The 18,322-nt window shown below is 40.9% G+C and overlaps 1 protein-coding gene across 1 annotated transcript in view; it reads left to right on the top strand.

The window, feature by feature from the left end:
* Positions 1-18,322, top strand: part of SHOC1 (shortage in chiasmata 1) — a 525,180-nt gene that overhangs the window by 333,813 nt on the left and 173,045 nt on the right. The window contains exons 16-17 of the mRNA XM_075348066.1: positions 4,916-5,023; positions 17,900-18,078. Coding sequence (XP_075204181.1) covers positions 4,916-5,023; positions 17,900-18,078 — 287 coding nt within the window. The remainder of the gene's footprint in view (positions 1-4,915; positions 5,024-17,899; positions 18,079-18,322) is intronic.

Below are 18,322 nucleotides of genomic sequence, written 5' to 3' on the forward strand. Positions count from 1 at the left end.
TTTCCCTGGTGCTGTGCCAATTGTGGTAATACTTTTGGGGTTGATGTCAGCTGTGAAATGACAGTGGGTATTAAGCCCAGAGGTTAGTAATGTACAGGCGTCTATCAGACACCCCCATTACTAACCTGGGAAGTGTACAGTTAAAAAACACACACATACAGGAAAAAAATAGTTTATTTGAATAAAGACTCTACCGTACTCCCTTCTTCACCAATTTACTAATTAAAAAGAAATCTGCAAATTCTGACATAATCCAATGGTGTAATGTCCCTCGACGCCCATTTATTCCTATGGAGCTTTGTTCTGAGTACAAGGTCAATTGCAAGTACGGAATTTCTCAAGAGCATGACAAATTCCGCACCTGCCGCTGACCTATGGAGCCTAGTGCTGAGAAGGTTCTCAGAACGTGGCTCCATTATGCTGCATCCTGTTTGTGCATTTGTTCCTATGATTTTGGCTGGTTACTACCATTGACTTTTTGCTATGTTTATAATTGAATTATCTTGGCTATATTTTTTTTTATTTTACTGTAGTGTAGGGACTCACAAGACATGGGGACCTTTGACGCTGGGTTGCGCGCTTGCGTATTTTGGCCAAAATATAAACCAATACTTCATATTTATTTTTCTGCACATTTTTTAACTTTTACAGGGAGCAGCTGGGTCCATAAATGGTGACCTTGTAAATTCTGGGCCTACTCACATGGGTGAAATAAAGCCCAGCATCACACAATCCATAGAAAGAGAATGCAGTGAAAACAATTAACAAATTACAATAAAGAGTCTAGCTATGAAGACAACTATAGAAAAGGAACGAAACTAAAGGCTGCTTTACACGCAGCAACATCGCTAGCTATGTCACTAGCGAAAGCACCCTCCCATGTCGTTTGTGTGTCACGGGCAAATCGTTGACCGTGGCGAACAATATCGCGAGGACGCGTAAAACTGACTTACCTTCCTAGCGACGTCACTGTGGGCGGCGAACAACCTCTTTTTTAAGGGGGAGGTTCGTGCGTCATCACAGCGACGTCACACAGCGTCCTGCCAATAGAAGCGGATGGGCGGAGAATAGACGCATTAACGACACACTCACCTCGTTGCCGGAGGATGGAGGTACGTTGTTGTTCGTCGTCCCCGGGTTGTCACACGTAGCGGCGTGTGCTGTCTCAGGAACGACAAACAACCTACGACCAGCACCAGCAACGATATTTTGAAAATGAACGACGTGTCCAACAATCAACGATTAGGTGAGTGTTTTTGATCGTTAGCGGTCGCACGACGGTGTCACACGCAACGACGTCGCTAACGAGGCCGGATGTACGTCACGAATTCCGTGACCCCAGCGATATCTTGTTAGCGATGTTGCTGCGTGTAAAGTGGCCTTTAGTGTTTTGTTAAGCCCTCTGGGCACCACTGTATCTGATGTAGCAGTCCTCTTAATTTCTCACTGTGCTAACAATTTCATTAGATTGCCTCCTCTGATATGCCCCATTGATCTTGGTCACTAGCTTAATGAGGCCAGATACATCATATGATGTGTCCAGCCCATATATAATCCCCCAACACCGTGAGGTGCACTAAGAATTCCTTTTCCCTGATGAAGCAACAAGAAATCCTTTGTGAAACGTACATTGGAGCATGACTTCTACCTTGGGGCACGCGTGACCTGTCTTGAGCTAGTTCCTTATCTACTATTATGCATATGAACTTCTCATCTGCATGGACTGCAGCCATACTCTGAGACCCTTACAAATTATGTAGAGCCAACCTTTAATACTGGGATAACTTACTACTACTATGCTTCAATATTGGGCCATTTTATGGGTATATTTAATTTATAAAAATCTTCTGCACTTATGCACTTCAGTATATTTAATTCCTTAGTTTGATATTAATCCCTCATGATCCCACTGACCAATTGTAAGCACTGATACATTATATATCTGGAACGAGTACTTTTTCTTGTTTCTACAATAAATCTTGCCTAGACACTTTGTCAATTTTTTAATATAATGTGTACACTTTTTGCATAATACTCTTTACCCTCTTGCATTTACAGGTGCATCGCAATACATTAGAATATCATCAAAAAGGTAATTTATTTCAGTAATTCAATCCAAAAAGGGAAACGCATATATTATATACAGTGTGTCCACCCATATCCTGTCCACCGCCATTAACTTGAGAACAGCAGCAGCTATAGGAATAGAAGTGGTGTCTAGGTATAGTAAAGTAGCCATGCGCTATGCAATGAAACCACCTATGGCACCACCTGGTGGATAACAACGGAGTTAGCATTTTTATCTCGAAAACGGAACGAGTTAGAGAATAAAAGTGAATAAAAAAATTGTAGGGCATCATCAATTCAATACGAATCGACATCTTGCATACAGAAATGCTATGATATGAAACCCATGACCCCCCCCAAAATATTGAGTGCTGGTCACGCATATGGCGCTCATTTAACTTTGATGCTCAAAGTGGCCACCGTCAGCTGCAATGCACATGTGGACTCTAGACAGCATACTGTATCTTGCTGCACGTTGTGCAATATGGTAGGTTACACGTTTTCACAAGCATTTGTGATATGTCGTCGTAGATCCTGCAATGTTGGTAAAGGGATCGCATACACCTGCTGTTTGATGCGACCTCACATAAAGAAGTCCAATGGGGTCAGGTCAGGTGAGCGTGGAGGCCACTCCATGCAGTCACCATACCCAATGACTTGTAGGAAGGTCTCCATGAGATATCGCTTCACGTCCGCAGCCTTGTGAGTTTTACACATTCTTATCATAGCATTTCTGTATGCAAGGTGTCGATTCATATTGAATTGATGATGCTCTACAACTTTGTAATTCACTTTTTTCTCTATCTCGTTCCATTTTCGAGATAAAAATGCTAACTTCGTTGTTTTCCACCAGGTGGCACTAAAGGTGGTTTCATTGCGTAGGGCATGACTATTTTACTATACCTAGACACCACTTCTATTCCTATGGCTGCCGCCGTTCTCAAGTTAATGGCGGTGGACAGGATATGGGTGGACACACTGTAGAGTCATTACACACAGAGTGATCTATTTCATGTGTTTATTTCTGTTAATGTTGATGATTATGGCTTACAGCCAATGAAAACCCAAAAGTCATTGTCTCAGAAAACTAAGATATTATATAAGACCAAATGAAAAAATGATGTTAAACTCCGAAATGTTGGCCTACTGAAAAGTATGTGCAGTAAATGCATTCAATACTTGGTCGGGGCTCCTGTTGCATGAATTACTGCATCAATGTGGCGTGGCATGGAGGCGATCAGCCTGTGGCACTGCTGAGGTGTTATGGAAGCCCAGGTTGCTTTGATATTAACCTTCAGCTCATCTGCATTGTTGGGTCTGGTGTCTCTCATTTTCCTTTTGACAACACCCCATAATTTCTTTATGGGGTTTAGGTTAGGCGAGTTTGCTGGCCAAGTAAGCACAGTGATACTGTGGTTATTAAACCAGGTATTGGTACTTTTGGTAGTATGGACAGGAGCCAAGTACTGCTGAAAAATGAAATTTCTATCTCCAAAAAGCTTGTCGGCAGAGGGACGCATGAAGTGCTCCAAAATTTCCTAGTAGATGGCAGCGCTGACTTTGTTCTTAATAAAACACAGTGGACCTACACCAGCAGATGACATGGCTCTCCAAACCATCAGTGATTGTGGAAACTGCACACTAGACCTCTGCAGTTTGGATTGTGGTTGCTCCATTCTTCCTCCTGACTCTGGGACCTTGATTTCCAAATGAAATGCAAAATTTACTTTCATCTGAAAACACCTTGGACCAGCCCAGTTCTTTTTCTCCTTAGCCCAAGAAAGATGCATCTGGCATTGTCTATTGGTCATGAGAGGCTTGACACAAGGAATGCAACAGTTGTAGCCCATGTCCTGGATACATCTATTTGTGGTGGCTCTTGAAGCACTTACTCCAGCAGCAGTCCACTCCTTGTGAATCTCCCTCAAATTTTGGAATGGCCTTTTCTTGACAACCCTATCAAAGCTGTGGTAATGCCGGTTGGTTGTGCACCTTTTTTTACCACAGTTTTTCCTTCCACTCAACTTGCCATTAATATGCTTGGATACAGCACTCTGTGAACATTCAGCTTCTTTAGCAATCACCTTTCATGGCTTACCCACCTTGTGGACTGTGTCAATGACTGCCTACTGGACATCTGTCAGGTCAGCAGTCTTCCCCATAATTGTATAGCCTACTGAACCAGACTAAGGGACCATGTTAATTGCTTAGGAAGCCTTTGCAGGTGTTTTGTGGTTATTCTAATTTTCTGAGATAATGACTTTTGGGTTTTCATTGGCTGTAAGCTATATTCATCAACATTAACAGAAATAAACACTTGAAATAGATCACTCTGTTTGTCAAGACTCTATATAATTTTACTTATAATAATACTTTTTGTATTGAATTACTGAAATAAATTAACTTTTTGATGATATTCTAATATATTGAGATGCATCTGTATTATATTTTGTGTAGTTGTTGTATATCCGCTGGTTCACTCAAGTAAGGGACCGCCGGTATAATTTATAATGGTGTTTTTGGTGTAATTATTCACCAGTATACTGTAACTGGATGGTATGTAAAAATTTAGAATAATAGAGATGGTGAGAAAATGTACAACAGAGGCTTTCATTGCACATAAAGTTTGATAAAGAAAAGCAATGTCCTCTAGTCACAAAGCAGCAGTGTTAAAGATGTATAGGAGAGACAGAACACAGGCAAGGAGCAGAAAGTACTAAAGTAGACAATGAAGTATATATGAGACTAACTATACAGGGCTGATAGGTGGCAGACTGTAGGCACGGCTCTTCTTCAGTTTTGTAGAAACTTGTTGTGAATAACATTTTTTTTTTCTTCTATTCAATAGGAAATAAAAATGACAAGGACATGATGATATTCAAGAATGCAGCTCTTCTGCACATTCTGGTGACACTAAGAGACCTCATTTTGATGTGTTCCTTGGATGCTGCTCTAGGTCTGTGAGATATAAGTATTGTAATGTTGCACACAGTTCACACTGTATAATGTTGGTATTCACTTTGCTGCAATGTGAGGAAGCACAGGAAAACACAGTACATTAAAAGTCCAAAATGGTTTATGAAAACCACATAAACCGTTCCTCCAAAGACATAACACACATGGATACCAGGCTATTATACTCAAAGAGGTTTCTGTGCCTCTGTTGGCACAGCAGAGTTGTTCTGTTGTTCAGCAGACTTTTTCCTCTCTGAGGCTGGTCTTCAGATACTCAGATTCCTGGTCCGTATTCGTCGCAGTACTCTCGCTCAGTTTTGGATGTTTAGCCCCTACGGCCTTTACTCACTCACCTTCAGCCGGTTGAAGCCAACCCACATTTACCTCAGCTTGGCTACAACCTCTATGAGTTTAGCAGCCTCTCCACTGTCTCAGAGGCTGCTTCTCATACAGTGCTTCTCACATACACTTCCTCACACTTGCAGATGTGCCATGTGCCAAACAATCTAATTAAGACACATGTCAGACACACCCATAGGCAGGGGTATGTGGATAGCAAGTCCCACCCATCTCTCCAGCAACCCGGGAACCTAGCCCTAAGAAAACTACAGCAAACGTGTGACGCTACAAGTTCCAGCACAAACGTCTAGGTTCACACCACTTGTGTGGTACATACTGTCCATTAACAACGTAGCCAGTCACCTTCTTACAGTATATTAACATTCAATTAGCATGAACTATTCAACTACAGTAACACCCACTGCTACAGTGAAAAATATCTTGAGTACTAGAGTTTCTGTCTTCTGTCAAGTTGTTAAATGCATCTGTTTGTCATTTTTATCTGGTTCTGGAAAGCTAGGGGGCAACCAATATGGGTGCCATTGGAACTGCCTCATGCAGTATTGTTGCTTATCACCTACAGCTTGTAGCATTTAGCAGTATCTGATGAAACATGCAGTAATGTGTCCCCCATGTAAAGGACTTTATATTCAATTTAAAGAAATAGGCTAGCGCCTACATAAATATCTGAGCAGTTGGGTTTAGCCATTCTGGTTTATTGTACACAGTCATGTTCAAAGTGTTGGCAACCTTGACATTGTGTTTCAGAAAATGTAGTATTTCTCTCAGAAAATTATTGCTATTAAACATGTTTTGTTATATTCATATTTATTTACTTTGTGTGTATTGGAAAAACACAACAAAAGAGAAAAGAAGGCGCTTACACTCTACAGAAAAGAGAGAAAAGAGAAGACCTGCTGATTATAAGAGTTTACACTCTACAGGAGATAAGAGAGGATCTTGCAGATCATAAGAGCTTATACTCTACAGGAGAGAGAGAAGAGAGGATCCTGCTGACCATAAGAACTTACACTACACAGGAGAGAGAGAAGAGAAGATCCTGCTGATCATAAGAGCTTACACTCTACAGGAGAGAGAGAAGAGAGGATCCTGCTGATCATAAGAACTTACACTACACAGGAGAGACAGGATCCTGCTGATCATAAGAGCTTACACTCTACAGGAGAGAAGAGAGAGGATTCTTCTGATCATAAGAGCTTACACTCTACAGGAAAAAGAGAGAAGACCTGCTGATTATAAGAGCTTACACTCTACAGGAAAGAGAGAAGAGAGAATCCTGCTGATCATAAGAGCTTACACTCTACAGGAGAGAGAGAAGAGAGGATCCTGCTAATCATAAGAGCTTACACTCTACAGGAGAGAGAGAAGAGAGGATCCTTCTGATCATAAGAACTTAAACTCTACAGGAAATAGAGAAGAGAGGATCCTGCTAATCATAAGAGCTTACACTCTACAGGAGAGAGAGAAGAGAGGATCCTTCTGATCATGAGATCTTACACACTACAGGAGAGAGAGAAGAGAGGATCCTTCAGATCATAAGAGCTTACACAGCTTACAGAAAAAACAAAATATGTCAGCTTACCGAAGCATAGCACATGTAGCGTCTGAAGGAATTCAATCAATCCTGGGAGGTGCAGGGAACTTGATTCCGGATAATCTTGGAGACACAAATTTTTTTTTTTTATATTCCAGCAACTCGACCAGAGGATTATAAAATCAAAGACTTTTATTCCAAAACATTAAAATCAGGTAACATGTATAAAATACATATGGTTCAGCAATGTGAAGAATGCTTACGCATTTCAGACCAGAGAGTCCTTACTTATAGCTTCACATCATACAAATAAACATGTACCTATATACACTTAGAGGCTCAGGTGAAGTGAGAGCCTTCAAGTGTATATAGGAACATGTTTATTTGTATGATGTTAAGCTATGAGTAAGGACTTACACAGCTTACAATCTACGGGAGAGAGAGAAGAGAGGATCCTTCTGATCATAACTTAAATTCTACAGGAGAGAGATACGAGAGGATCCTCTGATCAAAAGATTTTACTCTCTACAGGATATAGAGAAGAGAGGATCCTGCTAATCATAAAAGCATACACTCTACAGGAGAGAGAGAAGAGAGGATCCTTATGACCATAAGATCTTACACTCTACAGGAGAGAGAGAAGAGAGGATTCTTCTGATCATAAGAGCTTACACTCTACAGGAGAGAGAGAAGAGAGGATCCTTCTGATCATGAGATCTTACACACTACAGGAGAGAGAGAAGAGAGGATCCTTCTGATCATAAGAGCTTACACAGCTTACAGAAAAAACAAAATATGTCAGCTTACCGAAACATAGCACATGTAGCGTCTGAAGGAATTCAATCAATCCTGGGAGGTGCAGGGAACTTGATTCCGGATAATCTTGGAGACACAAATTTTTTTTTTTATATTCCAGCAACTCGACCAGAGGATTATAAAATCAAAGACTTTTATTCCAAAACATTAAAATCAGGTAACATATATAAAATACATATGGTTCAGCAATGTGAAGAATGCTTACGCGTTTCAGACCAGAGAGTCCTTACTTATAGCGTCACATCATACAAATAAACATGTACCTATATACACTTAGAGGCTCAGGTGAAGTGAGAGCCTTCAAGTATATATAGGTACATGTTTATTTGTATGATGTTAACTGTTAAGCTATGAGTAAGGACTTACACAGCTTACAATCTACGGGAGAGAGAGAAGAGAGGATCCTTCTGATCATAAGAACTTAAATTCTACAGGAGAGAGGTACGAGAGGATCCTCTGATCAAAAGAGCTTACTCTCTACAGGATATAGAGAAGAGAGGATCCTGCTAATCATAAGATCTTACACTCTACAGGAGAGAGAGAAGAGAGGATTCTTCTGATCATAAGAGCTTACACTCTACAGGAGAGAGAGAAGAGAGGATCCTGCTGACCATAAGAACTTAAACTCTACAGGAGAGAGGTACGAGAGGATTCTTCTGATCATAAGAGCTTACACTCTACAGGAAATAGAGAAGAGAGGATCCTGCTAATCATAAGAGCTTACACTCTACAGGAGAGAGAGAAGAAAGGATCCTTCTGATCATAAGAGCTTACACTCTACAGGAGAGAGAGAATAGAGGATCCTGCTGATGATAAGAAATTACACTCTACAGGAGAGAGAGAAGAGAGGATATTGCTGATCATAAGAATTTAAACTCTACAGGAGAGAGGTACGAGAGGATCCTTGTGATCATAAGAGCTTACACTCTACAGGAAATAGAGAAGAGAGGATCCTGCTAATCATAAGAGCTTACACTCTACAGGAGAGAGAAGAAAGGATCCTGCTGATCATAAGAATTTACACTCTACAGGAGAGAGACAAGAGAGGATCCTGCTGATCATAAGAGCTTATACTCTACAGGAGTGAGAAGAGAGGATCCTGTTGATCATAAGAACTTACACTCTACAGGAGAGAGAGAAGAGAGGATATTGCTGATCATAAGAATTTAAACTCTACAGGAGAGAGGTACGAGAGGATCCTTGTGATCATAAGAGCTTACACTCTACAGGAAATAGAGAAGAGAGGATCCTGCTAATCATAAGAGCTTACACTCTACAGGAGAGAGAAGAAAGGATCCTGCCGATCATAAGAGCTTATACTCTACAGGAGTGAGAAGAGAGGATCCTGTTGATCATAAGAACTTACACTCTATAGGAGAGAAAGAAGAGAGGATCCTGCTGATCATAAGAGCTTATGAAATACAAGAGAGAGAGAAGAGAGGATCCTGCTGATCATAAGTGCGTATGATCTACAAGAGAGAGAGAAGAGAGGATCTTGCTGATTATAAGAGCCTACGCTCTCCAGGAGAGAGAGAAGAGAGGATCCTGCTGATCATAAGAGCTTTCACTCTACAGGAGAGAGAGAAGAGAGGATCCTTCTGATCATAAGATCTTACACTCTACAGGAGAGAGAGAAGAGAGGATCCTGCTGATCATAAGAACTTAAACTCTACAGGAGAGAGGTACGAGAGGATCCTCTGATCAAAAGAGCTTACACTCTACAGGATATAGAGAAGAGAGGATCCTGATAATCATAAGAGCTTACACTCTACAGGAGAGAGAGAAGAGAGGATCCTTCTGATCATAAGATCTTACACTCTACAGGAGAGAGAGAAGAGAGGATCCTGATGATCATAAGAACTTAAACTCTACAGGAGAGAGAGAAGAAAGGATCCTGCTGATCATAACAACTTACACTTTACAGGAGAAAGAAAAGAAAGGATCCTGCTGATCATAAGAGCTTACACTCTACAGGAGAGAGAAGAGAGGATTCTGTTGATCATAAGAACTTACACTCTGTAGGAGAGAGAGAAGAGAGGATCCTGCTGATCATAAGAGCTTATGATCTACAAGAGAGAGAGAGAAGAGAGGATCCTGCTGATCATAAGTGCGTATGATCTACAAGAGAGAGAGAAGAGAGGATTCTTCTGATCATAAAAGCTTACACTCTACAGGAGAGAGAGAAGAGAGGATCCTTATGACCATAAGATCTTACACTCTACAGGAGAGAGAGAAGAGAGGATTCTTCTGATCATAAGAGCTTACACTCTACAGGAGAGAGAGAAGAGAGGATCCTTCTGATCATGAGATCTTACACACTACAGGAGAGAGAGAAGAGAGGATCCTTCTGATCATAAGAGCTTACACAGCTTACAGAAAAAACAAAATATGTCAGCTTACCGAAACATAGCACATGTAGCGTCTGAAGGAATTCAATCAATCCTGGGAGGTGCAGGGAACTTGATTCCGGATAATCTTGGAGACACAAATTTTTTTTTTTATATTCCAGCAACTCGACCAGAGGATTATAAAATCAAAGACTTTTATTCCAAAACATTAAAATCAGGTAACATATATAAAATACATATGGTTCAGCAATGTGAAGAATGCTTACGCGTTTCAGACCAGAGAGTCCTTACTTATAGCGTCACATCATACAAATAAACATGTACCTATATACACTTAGAGGCTCAGGTGAAGTGAGAGCCTTCAAGTATATATAGGTACATGTTTATTTGTATGATGTTAACTGTTAAGCTATGAGTAAGGACTTACACAGCTTACAATCTACGGGAGAGAGAGAAGAGAGGATCCTTCTGATCATAAGAACTTAAATTCTACAGGAGAGAGGTACGAGAGGATCCTCTGATCAAAAGAGCTTACTCTCTACAGGATATAGAGAAGAGAGGATCCTGCTAATCATAAGATCTTACACTCTACAGGAGAGAGAGAAGAGAGGATTCTTCTGATCATAAGAGCTTACACTCTACAGGAGAGAGAGAAGAGAGGATCCTGCTGACCATAAGAACTTAAACTCTACAGGAGAGAGGTACGAGAGGATTCTTCTGATCATAAGAGCTTACACTCTACAGGAAATAGAGAAGAGAGGATCCTGCTAATCATAAGAGCTTACACTCTACAGGAGAGAGAGAAGAAAGGATCCTTCTGATCATAAGAGCTTACACTCTACAGGAGAGAGAGAATAGAGGATCCTGCTGATGATAAGAAATTACACTCTACAGGAGAGAGAGAAGAGAGGATATTGCTGATCATAAGAATTTAAACTCTACAGGAGAGAGGTACGAGAGGATCCTTGTGATCATAAGAGCTTACACTCTACAGGAAATAGAGAAGAGAGGATCCTGCTAATCATAAGAGCTTACACTCTACAGGAGAGAGAAGAAAGGATCCTGCTGATCATAAGAATTTACACTCTACAGGAGAGAGACAAGAGAGGATCCTGCTGATCATAAGAGCTTATACTCTACAGGAGTGAGAAGAGAGGATCCTGTTGATCATAAGAACTTACACTCTACAGGAGAGAGAGAAGAGAGGATATTGCTGATCATAAGAATTTAAACTCTACAGGAGAGAGGTACGAGAGGATCCTTGTGATCATAAGAGCTTACACTCTACAGGAAATAGAGAAGAGAGGATCCTGCTAATCATAAGAGCTTACACTCTACAGGAGAGAGAAGAAAGGATCCTGCCGATCATAAGAGCTTATACTCTACAGGAGTGAGAAGAGAGGATCCTGTTGATCATAAGAACTTACACTCTATAGGAGAGAAAGAAGAGAGGATCCTGCTGATCATAAGAGCTTATGAAATACAAGAGAGAGAGAAGAGAGGATCCTGCTGATCATAAGTGCGTATGATCTACAAGAGAGAGAGAAGAGAGGATCTTGCTGATTATAAGAGCCTACGCTCTCCAGGAGAGAGAGAAGAGAGGATCCTGCTGATCATAAGAGCTTTCACTCTACAGGAGAGAGAGAAGAGAGGATCCTTCTGATCATAAGATCTTACACTCTACAGGAGAGAGAGAAGAGAGGATCCTGCTGATCATAAGAACTTAAACTCTACAGGAGAGAGGTACGAGAGGATCCTCTGATCAAAAGAGCTTACACTCTACAGGATATAGAGAAGAGAGGATCCTGATAATCATAAGAGCTTACACTCTACAGGAGAGAGAGAAGAGAGGATCCTTCTGATCATAAGATCTTACACTCTACAGGAGAGAGAGAAGAGAGGATCCTGATGATCATAAGAACTTAAACTCTACAGGAGAGAGAGAAGAAAGGATCCTGCTGATCATAACAACTTACACTTTACAGGAGAAAGAAAAGAAAGGATCCTGCTGATCATAAGAGCTTACACTCTACAGGAGAGAGAAGAGAGGATTCTGTTGATCATAAGAACTTACACTCTGTAGGAGAGAGAGAAGAGAGGATCCTGCTGATCATAAGAGCTTATGATCTACAAGAGAGAGAGAGAAGAGAGGATCCTGCTGATCATAAGTGCGTATGATCTACAAGAGAGAGAGAAGAGAGGATTCTTCTGATCATAAAAGCTTACACTCTACAGGAGAGAGAGAAGAGAGGATCCTGCTGATCATAAGAACTTAAACTCTACAGGAGAGAGGTACGAGAGGATCCTTCTGATCATAAGAGCTTACACTCTACAGGAGAGAGAGAAGAAAGGATCCTGCTGATCATAAGAACTTACACTCTACAGGAGAAAGAGAAGAGAGGATCCTGCTTATCATAAGAGCTTACACTCTACAGAAGAGAGAAGAGAGGATTCTGTTGATCATAAGAACTTACACTCTGTAGGAGAGAGAGAAGAGAGGATCTTGCTGATTATAAGAGCCTACGCTCTCCAGGAGAGAGAGAGAAGAGAGGATCCTGCTGATCATAAGAGCTTACACGCTACAGGAGAGAAAGAAGAGAGGATCCTTCTGATCATAAGATCTTACACTCTACAGGAGAGAGAGAATAGAGGATCATGCTGATCATAAGAACTTAAACTCTACAGGAGAGAGGTACGAAAGGATCCTCTGATCAAAAGAGCTTACACTCTAAAGGATATAGAGAAGAGAGGATCCTGCTAATCATAAGATCTTACACTCTACAGGAGAGAGAGAAGAGAGGATCCTTCTGATTATAAGATCTTACACTCTACAAGAGAGAGAGAAGAGAAGATTCTTCTGATCATAAAAGCTTACACTCTACAGGAGAGAGGTACGAGAGGATCCTGCTGATCATAAGAGCTTACACTCTACAGGAAATAGAGAAGAGAGGATCCTGCTGATCATAAGAGCTTACACTCTACAGGAAATAGAGAAGAGAGGATCCTGCTAATCATAAGAGCTTACACACTACAGGAGAGAGAGAAGAAAGGATCCTGCTGATCATAAGAGCTTACACTCTACAGGAGAGAGGTACGAGAGGATTCTTCTAATCATAAGAGTATACACTCTACAGGAAATAGAGAAGAGAGGATCCTGCTGATCATAAGAGCTTACACTCTACAGGAGAAAGAAGAGAGGATCCTGTTGATCATAAGAACTTACACTCTATAGGAGAGAGAGAAGAGAGGATCCTTCTGATCATAAGAGCTTACACTCTATAGGAAATAGAGAAGAGAGGATCCTGCTAACCATAGGATCTTACACTCTACAGGAGAGAGAGAAGAGAGGATTCTTCTGATCATAAAAGCTTACACTCTACAGGAGAGAGGTACGAGAGGATCCTCTGATCAAAAGAGCTTACACTCTACAGGATATAGAGAAGAGAGGATCCTGATAATCATAAGAGCTTACACACTACAGGAGAGAGAGAAGAAAGGATCCTTCTGATCATAAGTTCTTACACTCTACAGGAGAGAGAGAAGAGAGGATCCTTCTGATCATAAGAGCTTACACTCTACAGGAGAGAGAGAAGAGAGGATCCTGATGATCATAAAAACTTAAACTCTACAGGAGAGAGAGAAGAAAGGATCCTGCTGATCATAACAACTTACACTTTACAGGAGAAAGAAAAGAAAGGATCCTGCTGATCATAAGAGCTTACACTCTACAGGAGAGAGAAGAGAGGATTCTGTTGATCATAAGAACTTACACTCTGTAGGAGAGAGAGAAGAGAGGATCCTGCTGATCATAAGAGCTTATGATCTACAAGAGAGAGAGAGAAGAGAGGATCCTGCTGATCATAAGTGCGTATGATCTACAAGAGAGAGAGAAGAGAGGATCCTAATGATCATAAGAACTTACACTCTACAGGAGAGAGAGAAGAGAGGATTCTTCTGATCATAAGAGCATACACTCTACAGGAAATAGAGAAGAGAGGATCCTGCTAATCATAAGAGCTTACACTCTACAGGAGAGAGAAGAAAGGATACTGCTGATCATAACAACTTACACTCTACAGGAGAAAGAGAAGAGGGGATCCTGCTGATCATAAGAGCTTACACTCTACAGGAGAGAGAAGAGAGGATTCTGTTGATCATAAGAACTTACACTCTGTAGGAGAGAGAGAAGAGAGGATCTTGCTGATCATAAGAGCTTACACGCTACAGGAGAGAGAGAAGAGAGGATCCTTCTGATCATAAGATCTTACACTTTACAGGAGAGAGAGAAGAGAGGATCATGCTGATCATAAGAACTTAAACTCTACAGGAGAGAGGTACGAGAGGATCCTCTGATCAAAAGAGCTTACACTCTAAAGGATATAGAGAAGAGAGGATCCTGCTAATCATAAGATCTTACACTCTACAGGAGAGAGAGAAGAGAGGATCCTTCTGATTATAAGATCTTACACTCTACAAGAGAGAGAAGAGAGGATTCTTCTGATCATAAAAGCTTACACTCTACAGTAGAGAGAGAAGAGAGGATCCTGCTGATCATAAGAACTTAAACTCTACAGGAGAGAGGTACGAGAGGATCCTTCTGATCATAAGAGCTTACACTCTACAGGAAATAGAGAAGAGAGGATCCTGCTAATCATAAGAGCTTACACACTACAGGAGAGAGAGAAGAAAGGATCCTGCTGATCATAAGAACTTACACTCTACAGGAGAAAGAGAAGAGAGGATCCTGCTTTTCATAAGAGCTTACACTCTACAGGAGAGAGAAGAGAGGATTCTGTTGATCATAAGAACTTACACTCTGTAGGAGAGAGAGAAGAGAGGATCTTGCTGATTATAAGAGCCTACGCTCTCCAGGAGAGAGAGAGAAGAGAGGATCCTGCTGATCATAAGAGCTTACACTCTACAGGAAATAGAGAAGAGAGGATCCTGCTAATCATAAGAGCTTACACACTACAGGAGAGAGAGAAGAAAGGATCCTGCTGATCATGAGAACTTAAACTCTACAGGAGAGAGAGAAGAGAGGATCTTTCTGATCATAAGAGCATACACTCTACAGGAAATAGAGAAGAGAGGATCCTGCTAATCATAAGAGCTTACATTCTACAGGAGAGAGAGAAGAGAGGATTCTTATGATCATAAGAGCTTACACTCTACAGGAGAGAGAGAAGAAAGGATCCTGCTGATCATAAGAACTTAAACTTTACAGGAGAGAGGTACGAGAGGATCCTTCTGATCATAAGAGTTTACACTCTACAGGAAATAGAGAAGAGAGGATCCTGCTGATCATAAGAGCTTACACTCTACAGGAGAAAGAAGAGAGGATACTGTTGATCATAAGAACTTACACTCTATAGGAGAGAGAGAAGAGAGGATCCTGCTGATCATAAGAGCTTATGATATTCAAGAGAGAGAGAAGAGAGGATCCTGCTGATCATAAGTGTGTATGATCTACAAGAGAGAGAGAAGAGAGGATCTTGCTGATTATAAGAACCTACGCTCTCCAGGAGAGAGAGAAGAGAGGATCCTGCTGATCATAAGAGCTTATACTCTACAGGAGAGAGAGAAAAGAGGATCCTTCTGATCATAAGATCTTACACTCTACAGGAGAGAGAGAAGAGAGGATTCTGCTGATCATAAGAACTTAAATTCTACAGGAGAGAGGTACGAGAGGATCCTTCTGATCATAAGAGCTTACAGTCTACAGGAGAGAGAGAAGAGAGGATCCTACTGATCATAAGAGCTTAAACTCTACAGGAGAGAGGTACGAGAGGATCCTTCTGATCATAAAAGCTTACACTCTATAGGAAATAGAGAAGAGAGGATCCTGCTAACCATAGGATCTTACACTCTACAGGAGAGAGAGAAGAGAGGATTCTTCTGATCATAAGAGCTTACACTCTACAGGAGAGAGAGAAGAGAGGATCCTGCTGATCATAAGAGCTTATGATCTACAAGAGAGAGAGAAGAGAGGATCCTGTTGATCATAAGGGCTTATGATCTACAAGAGAGAGAGAGAGAAGAGAGGATCCTGCTGATCATAGGAGCTTATGATCTACAAGAGAGAATGAAGAGAGGATCTTGCTGATTATAAGAGCCTACGTTTTACAGGAGAGAGAGAAGAGAAGATATTGCTGATCATAGGAGCTTACACTCTGATGGCCCAGGTATTGACTCTATAAATCTATAACTCTACTACTCAAGGTATGATTTGCCACAAGATGTTATAACTGCAAGGAATTATGGGTAGGCTCACATAGCAACGCAAAACAATAGTAACCTGCTCTCTAATATTTCTACAGTGTGGAAAAATATGCCACACATTTTTTTTTCCTGGAAAAAAAACAAAAAACAAATCTCAAATGTTAAAATTCACTTTAAACTGCAAATTTCAGAACATTTGACTTGAACTTTATATATATTTAAAGGGAACCTGTCAGGTACAATATGCACCTAGAACCATGGTGCATATTAGTAATTCCTGCCTAACCGTCCCTGTATACAGTATCCTAGATAAAGGGATCTTCAGAAAAAGTATTTCGAAAGATTTTTTATCTTATGCTAATGAATGCGGGGACTAGTCCCAAGGGTGTTATATCCCCGACTAGTCCCCCCTCTTAGCATGGAAGTACGCTCACAAGGGAATACTAATATGCTATTCATTTCAGCATCACCAACGGTGATGCGCGTACTTGTGTTCGCTGTGACCACGCTTCTGAATGCCCGGCATTTCCGGTCAAGCGCAGTATGAAGCCGGGTGTATGCGTCCTGTCTTCAGACAGGTCTACTGCACATGACTGGAAGTGCCGGGGATTCAGAACAGCGGTCACCACAGACAGAGGTATGCGCATCACTGCTGGTGACGCCCCTGGGGGGGAAATAACATGCTAAGAGGTTGGACTAGTTTGGGGAAATAACGCCCTTGGGATTAGTCCTCGTGCTCATTAGCATAAGATAAGAGATCTTTAGAAATACTTTTTCTAAAGATCCCTTTATCTATTCTACTAGATGCAGGGATTAGCAATATGCACCCAGAACTGCTCCTGGGTCTGGGTGCATATTGCACCTGACAGGTTCCCTTTCAGTGCATGTATTTGGGGAAACAATATATGAAATGTTTGCTGATGTAAGTTTTTAAACTACTGGCTGAAGAATTGTGTGTTAGAGAAATGCACCATCTAGTGGTATTATTGCCTTACTCTTTTACTCTTTACTGCTTTTTTCACTCAGGTTTGTTGTAGTAAGCATTATAGAGTGAAAATAGCATAAAAGGCACACAATTTACATTTGCATGTTTTTTAGATTATACTGTAAGTGCAACAGCAGTGACATTTTGATGAGGTCAGTTGAAGGTAACACTATAGCATGGTCATGTAAAGCACACGGCACCATACGTCATGTGCGGTATGTTTAGAGAATGTAGGCCATAAACACTAGCCCACCATGTCTGCCGTCTGTCAGGCTCTCTGTTGTAGCATGAGACTGTATTCAGGCTAGCCTATGTTTTGGTGTTCTGTATTTACATTAAAGATAGATCCTGAGAACGAACACACAGCTCTAATAAATCTATGGTGTTTAGTAACATGGCAATGCGATTATACTGTGATAGTTACACTCTAGCCTCAGGCCTGTTTCTATTTTTAAGTCACCCATCCGACAAGACTTCATGGAGCTGATTACACATTCGTAGCAGGCGCCATAGGCCTCTTCACAATATACTGCTGTTTATAACATCCTAAGCACTGTATGGCTATCATCTCACCTTTTTAAGGACAGATTCCATTACAATTCTGTTTCTTTCTAGAATTCATGTGTAAAGCAAAGCAGCAATATAAAAGTGTTCTTGGACCCTATTTACATGACGTGTGGAGAAAGCTAAGGATCATTCAGTTTGGCAGAGATGAATCAAGAGAGCCAAATCCAAAAATCTCAGCATTTTTAAAGTGGATGGAGGAAACTAATTTGGAATATGAACACTATAAAGTAAATTATCAGCACATTATTACATTTGGATACTTTAGAAAACATTGCAGAAAAACCATGATAAATTTTCAGCGTTGGCAAATAAACCTGTCTTAGAATACATTTTTTGTTGATATAAAACAATGCACCTAAGCTACAGTAATATTAGGCTCCTTTCACATTGCGTTTCAGTGGCTCCGTCTGGGCATACATCCAAAATCCCGCCCCTCCCCCCACAAAACGTGTTTCGGATGTATGCGCCGAC

Source organism: Anomaloglossus baeobatrachus, chromosome 1 (genome assembly GCF_048569485.1).
Source record: "Anomaloglossus baeobatrachus isolate aAnoBae1 chromosome 1, aAnoBae1.hap1, whole genome shotgun sequence".
In the NCBI taxonomy this organism is placed as follows: Eukaryota; Metazoa; Chordata; class Amphibia; order Anura; family Aromobatidae; genus Anomaloglossus; species Anomaloglossus baeobatrachus.